This window comes from Channa argus, chromosome 14 (genome assembly GCF_033026475.1).
Source record: "Channa argus isolate prfri chromosome 14, Channa argus male v1.0, whole genome shotgun sequence".
NCBI classification, from domain to species: Eukaryota; Metazoa; Chordata; class Actinopteri; order Anabantiformes; family Channidae; genus Channa; species Channa argus.
Window position 1 is genome coordinate 26,189,013 of NC_090210.1, and position 22,772 is coordinate 26,211,784.

Consider the following 22,772-nt stretch of genomic DNA (forward strand, 5'->3'; position numbering starts at 1 on the left):
ACAGAGGAAACAGAGGTTTATTTCAGCTAAATGTTCATCTGATCAGCAAACCTGTGGAAACAAGTTTTGTTATCTAACTGTGAGCTAAAGTCAACAAGTTTGATTTAACAAAATTCAAACTGGTTCTGTCTTGGAGGAAAAAAAACTTTACAATTACTCTTAATTGTACATCAGTAAATCAATAGGCATCAGTTAAACAGATTAACACTGCAAACAGATGAGACAACTGTAAATAAAAATACAAAGAATGTGAGAACATAATCCAGTCTAGTTCATTCAGTCGTCATAGATTATTTTTGAATGAAACGATTTATGTCTAAAAATATTTTATATTAGGTATTTAATTTTTATATCTGCTAGTAAACAGTTTGTAATGGTGGTAATCAGAGGTGGTCAATGACTTAGCACAAATTTGAGGTGCTTCTTTTTCTTTTTTCCATGCCATTGTACAGTTCTACTCTGTTGGAGCTAAAAGGGAAATATTGTACTTGTTAGTCTGTCTCACAGCTTTAGTTACTTTAAAGATTGGAGTTTTGCATATAAATTATTGAACACTATAAACGTATGAAGCTTAGTTGCTAACCATACTTTTTATGTACAGTGACCTGAAAGGTGCCTTTAAATAAAATGTTTTATTAAAATTAGTTAACAATTGAATAACCAACTGAGGGGTTAACTGAAATTCAAACTCATCTGTGCCTGCTAAATCTTTTTCATGTAAAATGCCAAATTTTTCATAGATCCAGCTTCTCAAAACTTGGGATTAGCTTTTTCTTAATTTAGTAAGTGTATTTTGCTCATTTTCAGGTTTAAAAATCAAATACTTTGTTTACAAACCAAACTTCCAGTCAATAGTAGTATTAATCTGCAGATTGACCCACAGTAAAAAAAAAAAAAAAAAAAATAGTTATGGATCTAAATGAATCAAAATAGAGCAACATGTGTAAGTAACATTTTAGATATAAAGTACTGGATTAATCCCATAGGGAAATTTCAGTGTTGCATAAGTGATTTAGCACATTATAAAAACTACAGAAAAAAAAACATGTCTTTTTGGTTCTAAAAATAGACCAAGTAAATCTAAACCTGTATAACTCCTGTAAATAAAGTAAAACTAGAGCCTGAGATAGAATAAGGGTTACAATATAAAGTATACGTATCCACTCCCCCGACCCACAAAGCTGGCAACAACCTGGACCTCATTCTCACCCAGAACTGCACGACAGACAACATCTTGGTCACTCCTCTGCATTTGTCAGATCACATCTTCATTCAACTCGGTCTTCATCCGTAGACCTTCACATTCTCCTACCACACTTGTAACATTCCACCATAACCTCAGTTCTCTTTATTGGTCTCTGCAACTCTGCCCTCAACACAGGACCTCTTGATCTTCAATACAAATGCAGCCACGGACAGCCTCTGCAATAAACTTTCATCATGTCTGGATAGTTTTTGCCCTATGTCTAAAAGACCTGCTCATCCCTCAGCTTCAAATCCGTGAGCAATACACTACGCTTAGGGGAGCGGAGAGGAGGTGGCTACATCTGCCCTTGCCAAGTATCAGGCTCTGCTTATATCCTCTTGTCACAGTGTCAACAAGGAAAAGAATGAATACTACCAGGAGAAGCTTAGCAACACTGGACATCAGAAAGCTGTTCTCCACGTTCAAATCACTCATCTAACCACCTCCACCTCTGTCATCTACCTCTCTCAATGCCGACGACTTTGCTGGCTTCTTTACTAATAAGTTGGCAGCCATCAGTTTACAGTTCTTTCCTCCAGATGATGACATCCTGCTAACTGGTAACATCTTTAAGCCACGTGCTCCTGCTCGGTGCATCCGTATTAACCCTTCCACTGCCACTCAGTTCTCGGCCTTTATCCATTAAAACAAGGTCACTCCTGAGTCTGTGTTCCAATTCAAACGAGCTCAGCTCCTGGTTTCATTCCACCTGCCGTTTGGCAGGTAGAACGGCAGGCTTTTCCCTTATCAGCACTTTGATAAGCACCTGTGAGCATGGAGTGACTCTGGGTCACTAATGTGAGGGATGGTCTGCTGTTTGACAATAACTGACCTTGGAGCAGTTCTGCAAACACTATAAGACAAAACATGTATATGAGACAAAGTTTTAACAACTTACAATCTTTTAAACATTCTTCAAAAGTACACTGAGAAAAAGTTGTCATTATAACTAAGTAAAAGGCTAAGGATTAAATTTAGTCATCATTTAATAATACTTGATTTTCCATCACAGAAGGACAAGCTGCAGGTGTCATTCCAAATTTTGGCGTCGTTATTAGGCTATTGTAAAAGAGGCAAAGAGGGTAAACTTTTCAAATATCATCCTGTAAAACTGTCACAAGCCTCGTGTTCTGTTTAACACCATAAATGTTGTTCTTAAGCCCCGAGGACTGTTTGTGTGGAACCTTCCCTGGAAGCAAGTGAAAACGTTTGAAAAGTTTTTTGTAAATAAGATGAATAATGTGAGGGCTCTCATATCACCACCTGCTTCTGACCCTTCAGTATCTGTGTTGTGCCCTATAAAACCTTTTACCAGTTTGAGCCTGTGACTTTTTCTCTTTTCTATGAGACTGTTAGACATCTGAAGCCCTCCGGTTCCCCCACTGATGTGGTTCCACCACAGTTTTTTTAAGAAGTTATCACTACTCTGGGCCCTTCTGTTCTTGGTGTTATTAACAGCAGCCTTGCCTACTGTGTCGTCCCAAGACACTGCAAACATGCTACAGTGCAGCCACTGATTAAAAAGCCAGGTCTGGGTCCCTCTGTGTTGTCCAATTTTAGGCCCATTTCTAAACTTCCCTTTCTGTCAAAAATTCTGGAGAAAATTGTATATATCCAATTGAAGGATTTTTTAGAGGAAAACAGCAAGGTTTTCCAGGCTTTAAACACCTAAACCACTGCTCTGGAGCGGTTTAGGTCATACTTTTCAGAGAGAACATTTTGCGTACAAATTGATAATGTCCAGTCCTCTTCTGTTCCTCTGTTATATAGGGTTCCGCAGGGCTCAATTCTTGGGCCTCTGCTTTTTTCCCCTCTATCTTGTCCCCCTTGGCTCCATTCTTAGAAAGCAAAATTGTCCTTTTCACAGTTATGCAGATGACACCCAGATATATGTGCCACTGAGACAGAATGATGGCTATTCCATAAGCTAACTGATGGAGTGTCTTATAGTCTGATAGACTTCAGTTTGTTCGTGTTAATGATGAATCTTCCATGCACACAAAGGTTAGTTATGGAGTTCCACAAGGCTCTGTGTTAGGACCAATACTTTTTACTTTATATATGTCTCCTTTAGGCAACATTATTAGAAAGCTTTCCATAAATTTCCACTGCTTTGCTGATGATACCCAGCTATATTTATCTATGGAACCAGATGAAAATAATCAGTTAGTAAAGCTTCAAGCATGCTTACAAGACATAAAGGCCTGGATGTCCCACAATTTTTTACTTCTAAACTCAGACAAAACTGAAGTCATAGTATTTGGGCCCACAAATCTCAGAAATATGATGTGCAACCATATTGTTACTCTAGATGGCATAAGTCTGGCCTCCAGTACTACTGCAAGGAACCTTGGAGTTATTTTTGACCAGGATTTGTCCCTTACCTCACATATAAAACAAATCTCTAGAACAGCCTTCTTCCACCTATGGAACACTGCCAAAATTAGGAGCATCCTGTCTCAAAGTGATGCCGAAAAACTAGTCCATGCATTTGTTACCTCTAGGTTGGACTACTGTAATTCCATACTTTCAGGATGCCCCAGTAACTCCCTAAAGAGCCTCAATTAATCCAAAATGCTGCAGCAAGAGTGCTGACTGGAACTAGCAAGAGAGATCATATTTCACATCACTAGCTTCTCTCCATTGGCTTCCCATTAAATCTAGAATAGAATTTAAAACCCTGCTTCTTACATATAACCCTCTGAATGGTCAGGCTTCATCATATATAGAAGATCTCAGAGGACCATATCATCCCAGTAGACCACTTTGATCTCAGAATGCAGGCCTACTTGTGGTTCCCAGAATTTCCAAAGGTAGAATGCGAGGTAGAGCCTTTAGCTATCAAGCTCGTCTCCTGTGGAACCAGCTCCCAGTTCAGATTCGGAAAGAAGACACCCTCTCTACTTTTGAGTCTAGGCTTAAAACCTTCCTCTTTAATAAAGCATAAAGTTTGTTATAGTTATGCTGCTATAGGCTTAGACTGCTGGGGGACCCACCCCCCAATGCACTGAGCTCCTCAACCCCACAATTGTCACCACTGTATGTCATTAACTCTGTGGGTTTTTTCCCTTAGTTGTTTTTGTCCTTCTTTGTCCCCCTCTCTCTGTCCCTTTCTACAGTTGTCCCCGGCTTTGAAGCTATGTGTCTTCCAGCCTGTAGCTACTTGTCCTAACAAATTGCCCGATTTTTTGCTGTTGCTTTTTGTTGCTCTGTTCTTTTCTCTCTTCACTTTCCACTCACCCCAACCGGTCAAGGCAGATTGTTCCCCACCCTGAGCCTGGTTCTGCTTGAGGTTTCTTCCGTTTTTCCTCTCCACTATTGCCTATGGCTTGCTCCAGGGGGAATTGTTGGGTTCTCTCTATACTCTTTATAAACTTGACTTTATTCTGTAAAGTGCCCTGACATGACTTTGTTGTGAATTGGCGCTATAAAAATAAAGTTGAAATGAATTGAATCCTGGCATGGGCATGTTTTTCACTCTAATAGCCTCTCTACTGGTGTACCGCAAAGTTCAGTTCTTGGTCCTTCTTCTTTTTTTCTGTCTATACTACATCCCTGGGTTCCATCATCAGCTCACATGGTCTTTCCAATCACTGCTATGCTGATGACACACAGCTGTTCCTGTTCTTTCCACCAGATGACTCCACTGTCTCATCATTTCTGCCTGTTTTTCCGACATCTCTGCTTGGATGAGAGAAAGACATCTTTTGTTCAACTTCTCCAAGGGGCAAGTTTTTGACTTTCCAGTCAGACCTTCAACACAACACAACATCAGCATCAACATTGGATCTACAGTGATTGTCCTCACTAAGTTGGCCAGAAATCTGCGGGTCATGATCAATGACCAATCGAGCTTTAAGGACCAAACCTCCTCAGTCTCTAGAGCAAGCAGATCTGCCCTTTACAACATCAGAAAGATCAGACCCTACCTCACAGATTTTACAACCCAACCTGTTGTACAGGCACTGGTCATATCTCGTTTTGAGTACTGCAACGCTTTGTTAATGGGGTTACCGGTGTTCAATATGTGGTGATTAATCACTCAGTAAACAAGGAAGAGGCAGATGGAGATGGATAGCTTTCTTCCACAGTTCAGTGTTCAGTGTTTTCCTTTATTATTCTACAACTCACTCTCCACTTCCTGTTACACCATCACATTACATCCCAAAACCAATTAGTAACCAGAACAACCTATACTCATGTAAATGGACTCAAGAAAAGAGAAGCAGATTCAGCCCCACCAATACAAACTCCAAAGTGGCAAACCAAATTATAAATTATTCCTATAATATATAATAGCTAAGAATGACATAAAATTAGATCCCTGTAAATTAACTCAAGTACACATTACACCAGTTCTCAACAAAACCTTACATTTCTTCCCTCTCTCACAAAAGAAACCTCCTCTTTCATAGAACCACAACAACAAAAACAATTTCCCACAACAAAAGGAGCAAAGCAACATTCTCACTTTGTAACATAATCCATAAGGTGCCTTGGTGGCTTAACCTGACACGTGCCGAACAACCACTGCCAGGGTTAGGAGTGGCAGAGGGGACAGGGAGGGACAGAGGAGGAATGCAGCTCTGTGGGGCCATTACCGTAGTACTGCTGGGTCCAGGTAGGATGCAGGTCTTAGAAGCGGTAGGCTTTGATCCTCCAAGGTGTAAAGCACCTGACAAGGCAGACAAGGAAGGGAGTTGACGCTGCACAGGGGAGCGCCCATGAGGAGTATCTTGTCCAGTACTTTGCAAAACGAATCCTGTATGTCACGCCCAGAGAATTCATGTCAGATCCAAGACACTCCAAGATTTTATAGGGACCCTTCCAGTGAGGAGCAAGCTTTTGTTTTGATGCAGTGGGGTCACTGAGCCATACCAGATCTCCAGAAATATGGGGTCCATGTTTAATATACTTGTCATATTTCTGACGGTCGTGAGCACGGTTTCTATTCCATGCTGCAGACTCATAGGCTGACTTAAGTTTCTTTGTCAACTGCCCAACATAATCAGCCGATAAACCTGAAGTAGAACCAGATGGTTTGTTGTTAGGTAACAATAGGCTGGCTGGCATCCTGGCTTCACGTCCGTGTATAAAGAAAAACGGACGGACACCTGTTTTAGAGTGAGGACTTGTGTTATAGGCCAAAGCAACTTGATTGAGGCTATCATCCCATTCACCAGGCTGTTGAAGAACTGACTTGGCCAACTGATCAATGAGTGTTCTGTTAAATCTTTCGACCATACCATCACGTTGTGGATGGTATGGGCTGGTTCTGGTCTTCTTGATGCCTAAAAGTTGACAGAGATGTTTCATGAGGTCAGATTCAAACTGCCGTCCCTGATCTGTATGGATTGTTTCAGGGAAAACATGCTCACAAACGTTCTTGAACAAGCATTTTGCAACTGTAGCAGAGCATTGAGCTGGAATATCATAGAGATTTACATACTTAGAGAAATATTCTTGAACCACAAACACATATCTGTTGTCACGAGTTGTCATTGAGAGTTTCAATATATTAACTCCCACCTTCTAGAGAGGATGAGTAGGGACAATTGTTCTCATAAGAGCTCTGTGGTGGGCCATGGAACTCCATCTAGCATCACATGGAGTACACTGCTTGCACCACCTCTTGACATCACGTGCCACGAATGGTCAGTAATACTTCTGAGCACATTTCAGGACTATATCTCTAGACAGGTGACAAGCTGCTGGATTCGCATGCAACAGCTCAAGGACAGTGTCTGTTAAATTTTGAGGGACAACAACTTTATGCAGTAAAGACTGTCAGAATGCCATTGTGGAAGGTGAGTCTGTGATACTCTTCCCAAAGTACTCTTAGTGCTTGTGTGCACTTTTTCCATCCACCAGACTAGTGGTTTTTGACCTTTAGCTTTCCAGTCAATGACTTCTGACAGTTTAGGGTCACATTGCTGGTCCTGTTTAAAATCTTATCAAGAAAGTTGTAATGTAAATGTGGAAGAGACCGACAATGTTAGAAGTGTGAGGCTGTGGTGTAGTGTGTTTAGAGGTAACTGGACTAGGATCAGTACTGCAGGAGCTTTGATGATGCGCAGAACTAACTGTACGAGATGCAAGTACATGACTCGAGTGTCTCAGTTAAGGGTCAGGACTGGCATCAAGTGTACCAGGAATACTCTGTGCTGTAGAGTCTCTGTCAGCAGGGCGGTGTGACATTTCATCTGCATTAAGGTGACAATGGCCCTGTTCGTGAATCACAGTCCATTCAAAAGGATTAAGTTCAAGAGCCCATTGTGCGCGACAACCAGTTCTGTCATTGTGAATAGGCATTTTTCTGAGACCCAGAAGTGGTTTGTGGTCTGTGATGATCACAAAATGCTGCTTGTAGAGGTAGTGGCGGAAATGTCTCACTGCCCAAACAGTTGCCCAAAGTTGTCTGTCATAAGTTGACCATTTCTCTCTGCCTTTGTGAGGACATGGCTAGGATATGCAATATCTTTCTCCTGATGTTCTTGCTTCTGAGATAACACAACACCAATGGCAGAATATGAAGCATCAGTATAGAGAGTGAATGGCACTGTGAAATCAGGTAATGCAACAAGTAGTGGATTAGAGAGTGCATATTTCAGGTAGTTGAATGCACCCTGGCATTGCAAAGTCCATTGGAAGGGCACATTTTTTCTCTGTGAGCGCATGCAGGGGAACACTGTGATGTAGAAAGTTTTTGATGAACTTGCGGTAATATGAGCAGAGTCCTAGAAATGCTTGTACTTCTGTTGCTGAACAAAGAATAGGCCATTCTTCAACACTCTTGACTTTTTGTGGGTCAGGTTTAAGTTCATTTGCCAACACAACATGGCCCAAAAACTAAACCCAATCTGTGGCAAAACAGCATTTTGAGGGGTTTCTTCAAGCCACTTGCCTGAAATCTGGAAAGAATTTCTTCCAGGTGCAGATCTTTGCAGTGTAAAGAAAATGTTCTTCTTCTTGCCTCCATTCTGTACTGAAGGAACAGCTGTAAATGAGGACACCATTCAGATATATCAGGAACGTTTGTACATGAGGATATCATCCAGATACATCAAGCAGGTCTTCCATGGGGGGCCACGAAGCACCATCTCCATTAGGCATTGACAGGTGGCTGGAGCATTTGTGAGACCCACTGGCATGACTTTAAAGTGATAAAGTCCACTGCCTGTTGTGAATGCCCGTCCTCGTACATCAGGTGTAAGTTTGGACGTGTACAGTGCAGACATTACACACCTTGTGCTTGAAGCATTCCACAATTACGACCACAATGCATTAGAATGTGAAAAAATGTTGGCGCTTTCACGCCATTTTAGACAAAACCTTACACCGGTTTGTGTGAGTATCAAGAGTATCAGCGAGAATGAAAAGAAAGATGTTGTTCGGCTTAGAGACAGTGGCACTGAAGAAAAAACAGGAGGAGGAGCTGGAGGTAGTAGAGCTTAAGATGTTGAGGTTCTCTTTGTGAGTGACGAGTATGGACAGGATCAGGAATGAGGACATCAGAGGGACAGCTCATGTTGGATGTTTCAGAGATAAAGTCAGAGAGGCCAGATTGAGGTGGTTTGGATTTTTACAGTGTATTATTACTGTATTATTTAACTTCAGAGAATGACCTGAAACCTTTTTTTTACCAAATATTTCTATAATTATCAGATTATTTTGAAGGCCAATAACCAAAGCGGAAGTCATTGTTAATTATTATTCAGAAAAAACTTTACACTTCACTCTCCCTGTAGGCCTCATACTGTTGATAAATATTATATTGGCAAGAAATGTAATTGCATTGCGGGGTTTTTGAATCGTTTTATTTGCATTGTTCTGTCTTGGTTAAGACAGAGAGGATTTCTACGTTTAAATTACCAGTTTTATTGTGAAGGCGGGGCGGAAGGCGGCTCCTGGCTAGTACGGCGGCTCGAAAGGTTCATTCCGCGCCGCTCCGCCGCTTATGCCGACGATGGGCGACGTACTCTGCGAAGAGCTCGAAGATTTGGTACATTTTTCGGTGCACGACCTGCCGGCAAGAGGCTATGTCGTCATGGAGGAGATCCGACGTCAGGGGAAACTCTGTGACGTCACTCTCAAGGTAAAACTCAAGGCCAGTAGAGGCTGAATTTAGCCTGCTAGCTAAGCTAAGACTCAGGAGGGAGCTAGCTAAGAGCTAGCCTAGCTAACATGCTAACGGGATTATGGTTATAATGAGCTAATAAACATGTTAGTGATATCACGGTTGGTAGCATCAGTTGTGTTCGTTCAGAAAGCTAACTGAGCTAACGTTACCTTTGACCTGATACTTGCAAGAAACACCTTAAACAACACCTGTTTGACTTCCTTGTTGATCTACAATTTGACAGTTGCAGATCAAGCAAATGATTCTCGAAAACCATGACAGTGGGTTCCAGTACTGGAAAACAATGTGTGGTCCTGAAAAGTTCCGCTGCCAGAACAGCTGACAGGGTTAGATCTGGAACGCCCCCCACAGCTCAGGGCTTTTCTCTGACTAAAGCTTGAAACCACCAGACCATGACCATAAATAACCGTGTGCAGGTGACAACAGGTGGGACCAGTGTACACTAACCTTTCCTCTATTCAGGTTGGGGATCACAAGTTTAGTGCTCACCGGATCGTCCTGGCTGCCTCCATTCCGTACTTTCATGCCATGTTTACCAATGACATGGTTGAGTGTAAACAGGATGAGATCCTGATGCAGGGCATGGACCCCAGGTAACCCAAGACCAGAACCATTTCCCTGTGTGAGACCATCACAAGTGCCCACAGACCAGTCTTGTGTCAGAATAATTAGTATAACCAGTTCTTCTCTCCCTCTGCAGTGCTCTGGAGGCTCTGATTAACTTTGCTTATAGTGGCCATGTTGCAATCGACCAGCAGAATGTTCAGGCACTTCTGATTGGCTCCAGCTTCCTTCAGCTGCAGAACGTTAAAGACGCCTGCTGCTCCTTTCTGCAGGAAAGGTCAGCCACTTTAAAGTCACACAGCGGTTGGTTTCAGGCTTGTGGATACATTTAAAGTGGACCTGAGGTTATTGTAACCAGACTCTGTTAAATCATACACCACATTTTACAGCCATGTTTATACAATCAGGATTTCCCATAAAAGGACACATGAACAGACCTAATAATGGCACTTGAGACAAAACAAAGCCATCACAAGCTCCAATTAGTGACCTTCCTCAATAGTTATTATTGGTCTGTAGATTTCTACTATTTTCTAGGCACATGAAACGGTAATGGATTCGGTATTGATTTTTAGTTGCTGTGTGGAGCTTTTGATCATATGTCATGATATCTTTCAAGGTCATAAAGTAATCATGGTTTATATAATAACATTGGATATAAACTTATCACTTCTCCATTGTATTCAGGTTCAGTTTATTCTCCTAAACAGTATAAAATGTGTTAGAAACCCTAAATTTCTCCTGATCTTTTGCTGGTCTTTACCCTGGTCTGTGGTGTACAGGTTGCATCCGAAGAACTGTTTGGGAGTGCGTCAATTTGCAGAGACCATGATGTGCACAGCTCTATATGACTCAGCCAGCAGCTTCCTGCATCAGCACTTTGTGGAAGTTTCTTTGTCAGAGGAGTTTTTGGGTCTGAAAACAGAGGAGTTGCTGGAACTGGTTGGATGTGATGAGCTCAACATTAAAGCAGAGGAACAGGTGAGACTGCGTCTAAACCCTCAGAGACGCACCTGTCAGAGACATCCAGTCTGGTAGTTGTGTGTTCCATGACTTAATATGTTAGCAATGTTAGCAGCTCAGTGGATGGTGGAGTTCTGCACAACACTAAAACATCTCAGCTTCTCTGAGATGATAAATCCTCTGACTGTAACTCTTCCCCCTCACCATAAGGTTCACCTTTTTATTTTATTGAAGTATCTCACAATAGAATCAGGTTCATCTGTTCCACTTAGGGTGACCTTTAACTTAATTTAGAGAGGCAGATCTGTTAACAATGACTACAATGGCTAAGTAAGTTTTTTTTTTGGTCCTCACAAGCAGGCTGTGGACCAACAAGATGGTTTTAGGCCATAAGCAGAGTTCTGTTCACAGCAATTTGTCTTAACACTGTACAGTGATAGTGGGAGCACACACCCACAACACATCGATGTGTTGAGATTCATGCCCTCTCGTTCAGACTGCAGTAAAGCCAAATGTCTCAAACATATGTTGGTGGGAAGAAATTAGACAAGGAGTTTACTTTCTTAGAGAAAAAGTCTAATCTTTGAATAATGTATATCCTACTTTAGTCAAATTTAAGTAGACTTTTGTTAGTTGCAGTCAACATCTCAGTGCATTCAAGTCTATTTTTTATCATACTTTTTAGTCTCGTTTTTGTCAACATTAATTTTTATATTGACAATATACAGTATATCAAGGCTTGTTGAGGTAACAGCTGTCACCAGCTTTGTTGTATATAGTTACTTTGGCCACAAATATTGCTCTTGTCTGTTGTAAGATTAGAATCAGTTCTATGTTAACCCACTAGAGAAATATGGTTTTCCGGTATTCTGGGGTGAGTTTAAATGCTCTGTAGTAACCTGGTTACTGGAAAACCATGTATTCAGACTTATTGACTTTTGTTCTGTGTTTGTGTATGTATGTGTGTCTCTTATTAGTGACCGCAGGGAGAAAGTCAGCAGAGCTGCACAATACAAACCATCTGAATTATAAAACAAAAACGCAGTGGAGAACAAGTTATTTAGACTTGTAGGGGCCACTTTGTGGTCCCTTTTAGTCAGACTTTGGCCAGACTTTGATATAAAGATTAAAAGGCATGGCTTCGTGTTAGGAGTGCTCCTTTTAGCCTTTCATTCTGCCGCTTGGTGTCTTTAGCCTTGTATCATTGTGCACATATTTACATACCAGAGAAATTGGCATTCTCCAAGAGAAATCTACCTCGAGAAATCAGCTGTGGACAGATGCTGTGTCTCCCTATATATTAGAGCAGAACTTGAGGGAGTGAGTGAGTGGAGATGAACAGGCAGAGGTGATGTTGTGGGATCTTTCAGAGAATGTGATAGAAGAGAGATGAGAGAGCTATTAAACGTATAAGACAATATTGGCAAATGCATTTGTGTCTTTGTATAATGAAGTTGAAATTATATAAATACACCACCCAGCATTAAGACAGAGAGGTTTCTGTTTATTTTTTTCAATTTTTATTTCTATTTTGTTTGACCTGTGCCTGTACAGGTGTTTGAATCGGTTCTTGCCTGGGTTCACCATGATCGGGACAGGAGGGAGTCTCTATTGCCGGAGCTGCTGTCAAAGATCAGACTTCCTCTATGTCGACCTCAGTTCCTGTCGGACCGTGTACAGCAAGATGAACTGATTCGCTGCTGTCATAAATGCAGGTGAGATCTCCCCCAACCAGGAAAACCTTTGCCTTTTCTAAGGAATTTGTAGTTTAATTAACCATTCAAGAATTTTATTCTGGTCCTATTTTTGGATGGAAAACAGACGTAGATCACTGTTAATCGCTGCACCATACAAAGGTCTGTGTGTTATCTTCTCAAATACAGCATCTAAACCATAATAAAAAACACAATGGTGCAAATAATATTCATCAAAATGCAAAGGCAACATAGACATGGCGATCAGGATCAAACAAAAACTAGAATGGGCATTTCCTGCAGAAAATGCGTGTGATTGCTGAAAGCCAGCCGCTGCACCTGCTGCAGCCATCGCCGAATCTGCAGCTCTGAACGTTGTAGAAGCGACAAGCAACACTGTAACATGTGTAGTTTTTTAAAATATTGAACAACTAGTGGGTTGCAGTACCGCGAACGGCCGCCAGGTGGCGCACGTGGTAGTACTAAAGGCCCTGTACAACATAGAAGTGAAATCAGAAGAAAAAAAAAAATTTTTTAGGAGTTAAAAAACGAGTTAAATAACTGACCACACGGTGGCCCTAGAGAGCCCATACTGTAACATGTGAAGCATTTCATCATGGGGCAGCATGGGTCAAAGTTTCATAACAATATCACGTGTAGTTTCCGAGATACAGCCATGTGAAGATTGCTCTCATAGACGGCAAAAAACTAATCATACAAATATTCATAATAATTATTGTACATCAGCTGTCAGCCCACAGAGTAATAAATCAACTCTCCTAACTGTACTTAACATATTACAGTTGGAACCATGTTTCTATCTGTAAGCGTGTAGGACTAGTTGCATGTCAAAACAACTAACATAAACATGCTGGTAACTGACCACATGGTGGCGCTATAGAGCCCACGCTGTAACATGTGAAGCACTTCATCATGGGACAGCACTACACAAAGCTGCATCATGCTACCATGTGTAGTTTAGGAGATATACCCATGTGAAGATTGCTCCCATAGACGGCAATGCAAAGTAAAAATCATACAAATATTCATAACAATTATTGTACATCAGCTGTCAGCCCACAGAGTAATACATCATCTCTCCTAACTGTACTTAACATATTACAGTTGGAACCATGTTTCTAGCTGTAAGCGTGTAGGAGTAGTAGCATGTCAAAAAACGCACAAAAACATGCTGATAGCTGACCACACGGTGGTGCTATAGAGCCCACGCTGTAACATGTGAAGCACTTCATCATGGGACAGCATCCCACAAAGCTGCATCATGCTACCATGTGTCGTTTTTGAGATATTGCAGTTTAAACATCACTCCCATAGACTTTCCATTCAAAAAACAATGCATATTAATATTCATAATAATTACAGTACATTAGCTATCAGCACACAGGGTAATAGCACACCTCTCCCAACCATGCTTAACATGTTACAGTTGGAACCATGTTTACAGCTGTTAGCACTTAGGAGTTTTAGCACGCCGAAAAACGGGCGGAAGAATCCGGGATAATAATAAAATATAAAGACAGGAAACAACAATAGTGTGATTGCTTTCAGCAATCACACTAATTACAAAATTAAAACTACTTAGATAGGCAGTTATGAGGCAGGGAATTAGATTTATCATATATAGCATATGTAACGGCAGTGAACGGTAGGGGGACTGGTTTTCATCAGCTGTATTATTCCACTGTTACAGAGACAAGTGCTTTAACAGTGCAGTAGATGAGGGAGAGAGTACAAACTAAAGAATAACAAAGGGCAGAGTGGCAGAAGTTGAAGTCTGATGGATAAAGCAGCAGGTGCTAACATCAGCTGATGCTAACTATAATAAAACTTGGCATGGCAAGAGGTGGGGACGTGTCATCCTTTTTATATACAGTCAAATGTGTGCACCAGTGTAAATCAACCCTGTTATTGTGAATGTGAATCTTCCTTGTTACTCTTATTGTGTATATGTTTGAAACCACGGTCAAATTCCTTGCAGTGTTTCCCCTACATTGGTACAAGCATGGTGGACCACCATACCATTGAGACACCCTGCCATGCCTACCTCACAGATAGGTACGAAGGGATCTGAGAGCTGTTCAATCTGACAATATGATTTTAGGCGAAAATAAATTTTATTGATGGGATGTTTAAGTTTGAATCTATCAGACTACCCATGGTAAGTTCCAGTTTCTCTGCCTCATAAATTTGATTAAAAAGCAATATTTATCAAAATAGCACAGTAAAATTTTGTCTTTCATAACTTCCAGAATTGGCAGGAATAATGAGCATATTCATCATGTCATCAGCATATACAGCCTGTTAAATGCATTTAAGACCTTGCCCAGGGACTACATTTGCAAATTATCTAAACAGCTAAAACTGGCACATTTACCGAAATGTGCCATGTCCGTGTTTGTAAGTAAAGTAAGGAACATCCCAGGGCGCTTTAACTTAGGCCCCTAGTGAGACGTACAAGAGAAATTATTTGTGTGAAATAAATAAATCTTATTAATATTCAACTTGTTTTATTTGACCTTTACATGGAATTCACCAGGGAAATATCCTATACATAAATACCCAAAATCTGTGTGTGCGTAAAAACCGCTATTATCCTCTTGCCACTGTTCCTAAAACATTTTTGGGGGGAAACACTGCCTTGTATGTGCACATGTACTAGGTCAGTAAAACTGGTCCTGATCCTGATTAACATCTGTAATCCTTTGATTCTTAGCCACAGGAATTATGGTTGATAATTTAAAAATTGCAGGGACTCTACAGAGTTTTAGTGACTGGTTGAATATGTCTGTGTATACAGGGGTTAGTTGATCAGCACAGTACTTATAAGTAGAAAACGACACTAAGTGGGGGCTCCCTGCTTACATTGATGTAGTCTGCTTACATGAGTTTATACAGCTTGTTATCTTCCATTGGTTTCTGAAGATTCTCCACTGGTCAGATCATTATTATCCCAAAAAGAGGCAATTCTTTGAAGACAGCAGAGTCCAAATTCTGTAAAGAGAAAACTTTTTTTGAATGAGGGGTTAAGGATGTTGATGGTGGCCAAAAAAAAGTCATTTGCTGTCTGCAATTTCCTGGTTTTCTGTATAAAATAGTCATGAAATGTCACAAATATCCACTATTACAATATTTCTAAGATTAAAATTAGGATCAGAAAACTGTGTATTGCCAGGTTCAGCAGGCTGACTGCAGTGAGGAAAAACTGTACTTGTGGCGTTAGGTATGGTCCTGATGGACCGGAGGGGAGGGGCTGAAAGAGTTCGTGTCCGGGATGAAAGGGGTTGGGTGTCATTTTCACTACTCAACTCTGGAACCTGGAGATGTACAGCACCTGTAGAGTTGGGAGGCTGCAGCCGATCACCTTCTCAGCGGACTGGACGACGCGCTGCAGCTTTGGCCTTGTCCGTAGCTGTGGCCGCAGCAAACCAGACTGTGATGGAGGATGTGAGAATGGATTCTTCACAGGCAGGTAAAACTTCTTCAGCTGCAGCAGGAAGTACAGCCTCTGCTGAGCCGTCTTCGTGAGGGAGCTGATATTCTGCTCCCACTTGAGTTCCTGGGTGATGGTGCAGCAAAAGGATTCAACAGAGGTCCCCAGAGTGCTGCAGAGGATGACAGTGGGAGGGGGGCAGGGTCCTTTCTGAAATCCACTATCATCTCCACTGTCTTGAGAGCATTGAGCTCCAGGTTGTTCATGCTGCACCATGACACCAGACGGTCCATCTGACTCCTGTAGGAACCACTAATAAAACACAAACAACAGTGTCTTTACTAAACAGACCGATTGAACATACAAAGTGATTGGACGCAGGACTTGGATCACTTCCAAAGTGGTTCCACAGTCATTCACCTTGTAAAGCATGTGACTCTAACATCACACATAAAAGCAAGTCCAGTTGCCACTGAACAGCACCGGATTCAGACAAGACAGACAGGCTTCAGGCGTCTTTATTGATGTTGATAGGAGGGTGGGATCTCAGTCATCGTCAGAGGTGAAGTGGAGAGGAGTAAGAGAGTGTGGGCAACTGAAGGAGGACTAAAGAGGGGTGGGGTGGAGCTTTAGGATTAAGCCCTCCTATAATATGAAATTTCACTCACATCACGTGTTTCTGCCCTGTGTCGTGGCCTGCTCTGTGCAATTGTAGTGCAGTTGGTAAGGCTGTCATCCACAGACCATAGGGTCAGTAGTTCGATTTCCGGTTCCTCCTGGCTATGGGTTAGGGTATGGGTGTAACACTGAACCTCAAGTTGCTCCAGTGTGTGTGTTTGTGTGAATGTGCAACATTGTAAAGGGCTTTGGATAGAACTGCAGAATAAGCAGAGCAATAATAAGCATCTTGGGGTTTAGGTGGAGTACTAGGATAGAGGAGATTACTGATTTGAACCTTGCTGGACTTTATACTTTATTTAATTCCTTACTCTACCTCAGACTTAATTTGTAATCGTGGCTCAACTGTATAGTGACAGAAAATGCTCCTTTATGATTTTTTTTTTTGTGTGTGTGTGTTCTTGATGCTGAAGCCACCGAGCCTACACAGCACATGCTGAATAAAAAAACAGAGGTGGAGAGCAACTTATTTAGATTTCTATAGAGCTTTGTGTTAGTTTTATTCTTATTTGGTTCTGGGAAGAATTTGATTTAAAAATTAGGTGGAATCGAGTTTTGGGTTGTGTGTATAACTTAATTATAATTTCTTGAGGCTTCAACCTCAAGAACCTTATAAAGACGTTTTTTCCTGATCAGAAACGACCGTCATATTTGCCAGTCACTTTTAACAGCGCAGGTTCTGTCAAAATCTGTTGGACAAATGTGTGTTATTTACAGAGTTACAGAAGGCTGGAGGAAATAGTGTAAAGACACAAGCATTTCTGTTTGGCTGATCACCTGTCTTCCTGTCAGAGACCTGGTTGATGAAGCCAAAGATTTCCACTTGATGCCAGAGCGTCGTCCTCACCTTCCCGCCTTTAAGACCAGAGTGAGGTGCTGCACATCCATCACAGGACTCATCTATGCTGTGGGGGGACTCAACAGCTCAGGTAGACTGCTTACCTGTCCCCTTTCACCTGTCATGTGTTGTCCAATAAATGTCAACTCACCCTTGCTAAACAAGCACAGGGGCCAAAGCCTGGGTCTCAGTGTGTTTTCTCTTGTCCAGGTGACTCCTTAAATGTGGTGGAAGTCTTTGATCCAATTGGGAACTTCTGGGAGCGCTGTCAGCCAATGAGGACAGCTCGCAGCAGAGTTGGAGTGGCTGTTGTTAACGGGCTACTCTATGCTATTGGTGGATACGATGGCCAGTCTCGGCTCAGCACGGTGGAGGTTTACAACCCGGAGACTGACACCTGGACACGGGTGTCGAGCATGAACAGCCAGCGCAGGTCTAATCAGTTCTCATCAATACAGGGATCAGTACTGATCAGTAATACATGTATTAACAGATTATATCTTCCTCAGTGCCATGGGCACGGTGGTGATTGACGGACACATCTATGTCTGTGGAGGCTACGATGGAAAGTCGTCCCTGAACTCAGTAGAGTGTTACTCTCCAGAGACCGACAGGTGATCAGGTTAACCTGGACTAGAGCTGTTTCTCAAACTTCTTTCTTTTCTGTACTTGTTCTCCTGTGGACCTGGACTCGTCTGGACTGGAAACATCATCAGTCAAAGCCCGAGTAGTTTTACACTTCAAAGTTTGTATTAAGCCAAGTACAGATCGATAATTGGAAGTGTGTTTGCTCTAGTAGCTGACGTGTTTTAGCCAGGTATCCCAGGATGCCTTGTACACTAATCAGACATCTTGGTAGAGAGTTTGACCTAAGCTTAGAATTGTTATAGAAAAGTTTGTCCTAGTACTTTTGATATTTTTTCACACAAGAAACGCAAGAAACTTCCCTTTTTAAGATGTGTTTTTATATAATTATTATTTTATTTATTTGTTAATTTTGTCCTTTCGGCTTATCCCGCACAGTTTTTATGCTGGACGCCCTTCCTGACACACCCCTCCCCAATGCTGGGGATGGGCTGTTGGGTATTCATTGTCTTGCCACTTCTGCCCCAGTGTGTTTATCCAAATGAAGTCTCCTAATTAATTATCTCATTTCATTTCACTGTGTGAACCGTTCTGTCAGACAAGAGAGTGGACCTGTCATTAGCCTGCTGCCCAGCTTATGAGAGGATCTGTCTGATAATGTCCTGGGTGAGAATAGAGTTATCGTAGAGAGCTGTGTGGTACTGTTACCATTGACTCTGTTGTCTGTAGCATTTTTATATATGTTAGTACTATCACTTTGGTAGACAAAGGGGTCTTAGTTTGTCTGAAGGGAAGATTTACACATTTTAGTGAATATTACAAACACCGTCGACTCACAAAAATCAATATAGGAATACAAACATACATCAGTGCATGCATATCAAGATTAGGTACTCTCAAAAGGTCTGATATCACAACACTTTTCCTAAACAAAAGTGTGATGCATGTTGCAGTGTTTTTCTAAGGTCTCAAAGGAAAACGAATTGTTGCACACACAGCATTGTAACTTCCTGGAGGGACTAATATATAGGGCTATATAAATGAAAATTGACATAAGCAGTGCGGTGTAAATTCAATTCCATTTTTTTTTATATAGGCCCACATACAGGCTAGTTTATCTTTCACCATAATCAATGTCAGTTTGTTTTTTCCTTAATCAGTTTACCTTAATCAGTTTGTGTAAAAGATGAAAGTATTTTGTCATTTTACAACAACTGCTGTACACCTAGTGTAATCATCAGTGCAATGCTGCTGCAACTGCAAATAATCCTCCATTCTCAAAGTCCAATTCTAAACATGGCGTTTATTGAGAAAAGTTTTAGGTGTTTCATTGTCATCACACGATGAGCTAATGATTATTATTGTTGTACCTGTGGCTCAGGTGGACGGTTGTGATGGAGATGAGTGCGAATCGAAGTGCTGCAGGTGTGACAGTGTTTGACGGACGTGTCTTTGTGTCAGGGGGACATGACGGTCTCCAGATCTTCAACACGGTCAGTCTGATCAGAACCTGATCACGCCAACAGTTGTTTTTGATTGATTGATCATAGACGGATTAATTTGATCATTACAGTGTTTCAGCTACAGTGTTAATAAACTTCTTATGGTGTTTGTGTTAAGTTCATCAACCTGAGAAAACTACAAAATCACTATGGATCCACAGGTCAAATCTTTGTAATTATTATTACATAATTAAAGAATGTAACATTTCTAAGCGCCGCTCTTCTTCTGTGTTTGTTCTCTAACAAAACTCAGGAAACATATTAGTCTGGTTCTAAATGTATATTTACTGTTACTACCCCACCCCCTCAGGTGGAGTACTACAACCACCACACTGACCGCTGGTACTCAGCCGCCCCCATGTGGAACAAGCGGTGTCGTCATGGGGCAGCATCCCTGGGGAGCCACATGTACGTAGCCGGGGGGTACGACGGCTCGGGATTCCTGAGTGGAGCGGAGGTGTTCAGCTCAGCATCGGGGCAATGGAGCCTCTTGGTGGCCATGAACACTCGGCGCAGCAGAGTCTCTTTGGTGTCCACCTCGGGGCGGCTCTATGCCGTGGGTGGGTATGACGGACAGTCCAACCTCAGCTCTGTGGAGATGTACAACCCCGACACCAACCGCTGGACCTTCATGGCCCCCATGGTGAGCCATGAGGGGGGGGTGGGCGTTGGCTGCATTCCGCTACAGGCTGCCTAAATCAACCATTCAGAAACATCAGGGAGGAGGAGGAAGGGCGTGGTGCCTTGCAGCTGCATTCACTGAACTTTAACGGTACGACAGCTGGGCTCAGACTACACTGATGGCAGGCCTGTGGGATTCTGGGTATCAACTAGCTGCTAGCATTAGCGCGTTAGAGTGTTGACAGATTATTGTTATATATTAAGTTTTTTTAACTTGATTGATTAGGAGGGCACTTTCTCTCCAAACACGGACAAAGCTGCTAGATGCAAAAAGTTCTGCTTAGGACCTCAAGTCTGTGGAGCTCCAGTGTGTTCAGTTTTATTTATCACTTATTACTCATTGGCCTGGTGGATCAGTTGTAGAGCATTGGGTTGGGATGAAGCAGTGGGTTCGAATCCCACCCCACCAGGTGTGACCCCAACCAGCCACCAAGGGCAACCTCGCTGCCGGTCCCGAGCCCGAACAAAGAAATGGGAGAGTTGCAGCAGGAAGGGCATCTAGCGTAAAAATACATGCCAAATCAACGTGCGGAACACGTTCCACTGTGGCGACCCCTGAAGGGACAAGCTCAAAGCCGTTGATCTTTTGACTCATGGTGCTTTTCAGCCCTGGTGAAAGTGGAAGCAAAGATTTTGTGTGAAGTGAATCAAAGCCAAACATCTCCCTCCCCCTCAGTGAAATGTGAATACAGACATGAATCATGTCGATGTGATTCAGTTTTCCAGTTTCTGAGGATATCATCATCTCTGATGTTCATCCAGAATACATTTCTACAAATCCATCGAAAAGTCAGAGAACACGGTTGCTGCAGGACTTCATTTACGTTCTTGTCTGTGCATCCATGATACACTGCAGCCTGGAGTTGATCACAGCCAATTCAGCTGCTGTCAGTGGGACAGTTTGACTAAATGTGACGAAATATGGGATCAAACCAGGACTCAAAGATACAGCAATGATGGTTGGATCAGACTTCCAGACTGTGTCATTTTGGTTGCAAACAGGCCTGTTTGCGTTAACAAGTAAACGTTGGGATTAAAAAGTTGTGGTTTAAATCTAAAAGTGATTTCAGACTAACAAGCATGTTTTACTCTGCAGCAGAGATGTTAATTAAAGAAATCGCTTTATTTTGCACCATTGTTTTGATAAAATGGCAGGATGTTTGGAGACTGGAGAGATCCACCTCAATAAGTTGTTTTATTAGAAATAACTTATTGTGATTTATAAACAAATATCATAAAATAAATATGTTAAACATTTAATTAAGTGATTTAATTCATCAAATATTTAATTTACAAAAAGAATAACATAAAACTAACTAAGTAAGTAAGTTATTAATTGAATAATTTCTTTGTGATAATGCAAGTGGACTAGGTTAAATACTTGTTACCTGTTGATTTTTGTTTATCCAGAGCTTTCGGCTGTTTGTCTACATATGAAGGGAGTTTTTTTATGTTGTCACTGATACAGTTCAGTAATCATGTGTCTTTAGAAGGGATTTGGCTGAAGGCTTCCGAGAAAAAATCTGTGAGCTTTGTGTTAAATTGATTAAATACAGTTACATGGATAAACATAAAGTTAAACTACTTCAAATGAAAAGCCTGATTATATTGAGTTGGTCCTCTCAAGCCTCCATACATCAACAGAGCTTCACTGGTTTTCGTTTTTGTTTTGTTTTTGTTTTTTCCTCAAATATGTGGATCATTAAAGTGGGAATTTTCAGACTAAAATTTTCTTTTTTTAAATCTTTAGTGATAAACCCAATGTGGATATGTCTGATCAATGAGTAATAATTAGTTATTAGTTAATTGACCCTAAAGAAACAGCAGAAATATGTAATTTGTAATGTAACCAAACATGTTTATTTCTGCTGTGAAGTTCCAAATTTACATAGTTTAATTTTAGAAAAATGCTAATTTTGAGAGAAATTTTACTTTTGTTTGCAACGTTTTCCTGAAAGATTCTGATTATAATCTACAGCCTTAATTTGTTTTTAACCTGGCAATAAAAAAGTGTGCAAATTTACAAAATTCTGCAATTAAAGTGAAATATTTATATATATAATATTAATTTTAAATGAGCGATGTGCTAACAAAGCACCAGTCTCATAAAACAAGACATGATGCCTCCCATCAGATTTAGCCTATGACAGATTTCCATCAGTAGATCTTGACAGGTACACACCAAACAAATGGAAATTTTAAATCTTAATATAATATACAATAATACCAGCATCTCAAATATTATACCCTACCTCCACTCCGAACACACACACTCACCCTCTAGAACTCAGCTAATGTTTGCAGACCTGGTTCCCTAAAATCTATTGTTTATGTTCCAGAGAAAAACTATTAAAATCTACACATGTTCTCAAAGTAACAGAAAGATGGTTTCTTTCCTTAATGGCTTAAAATAAGAAAGCAAATTGTGCA

At 41.2% G+C, this 22,772-nt stretch overlaps 1 protein-coding gene across 1 annotated transcript; it reads left to right on the top strand.

Moving 5' to 3' along the window:
- Positions 1 to 9,176: 9,176 nt before the first annotated feature.
- On the top strand, positions 9,177 to 20,549 carry klhl18 (kelch-like family member 18). Its single transcript, XM_067528976.1, has 10 exons — positions 9,177 to 9,341; positions 9,849 to 9,979; positions 10,087 to 10,227; positions 10,733 to 10,931; positions 12,468 to 12,628; positions 17,529 to 17,665; positions 17,785 to 18,007; positions 18,084 to 18,188; positions 19,541 to 19,652; positions 19,972 to 20,549. Exons 1-10 carry the CDS (start codon positions 9,204 to 9,206, stop codon positions 20,356 to 20,358), a joined length of 1,734 nt encoding a protein of 577 aa, XP_067385077.1. The 5' UTR covers positions 9,177 to 9,203; the 3' UTR covers positions 20,359 to 20,549.
- The last annotated feature ends 2,223 nt before the right edge of the window (positions 20,550 to 22,772 follow it).

Bases quoted from the DNA above. Each gene is read 5' to 3' on its own strand.
- klhl18 (XM_067528976.1), top strand. From the start codon at position 9,204: ATGCCGACGATGGGCGACGTACTCTGCGAAGAGCTCGAAGATTTGGTA. The intron at 10,932-12,467 runs GTGAGACTGCGT...GTGCCTGTACAG, and splicing joins ACATTAAAGCAGAGGAACAG to GTGTTTGAATCGGTTCTTGC. The intron at 17,666-17,784 runs GTAGACTGCTTA...TCTCTTGTCCAG, and splicing joins GGGGGGACTCAACAGCTCAG to GTGACTCCTTAAATGTGGTG.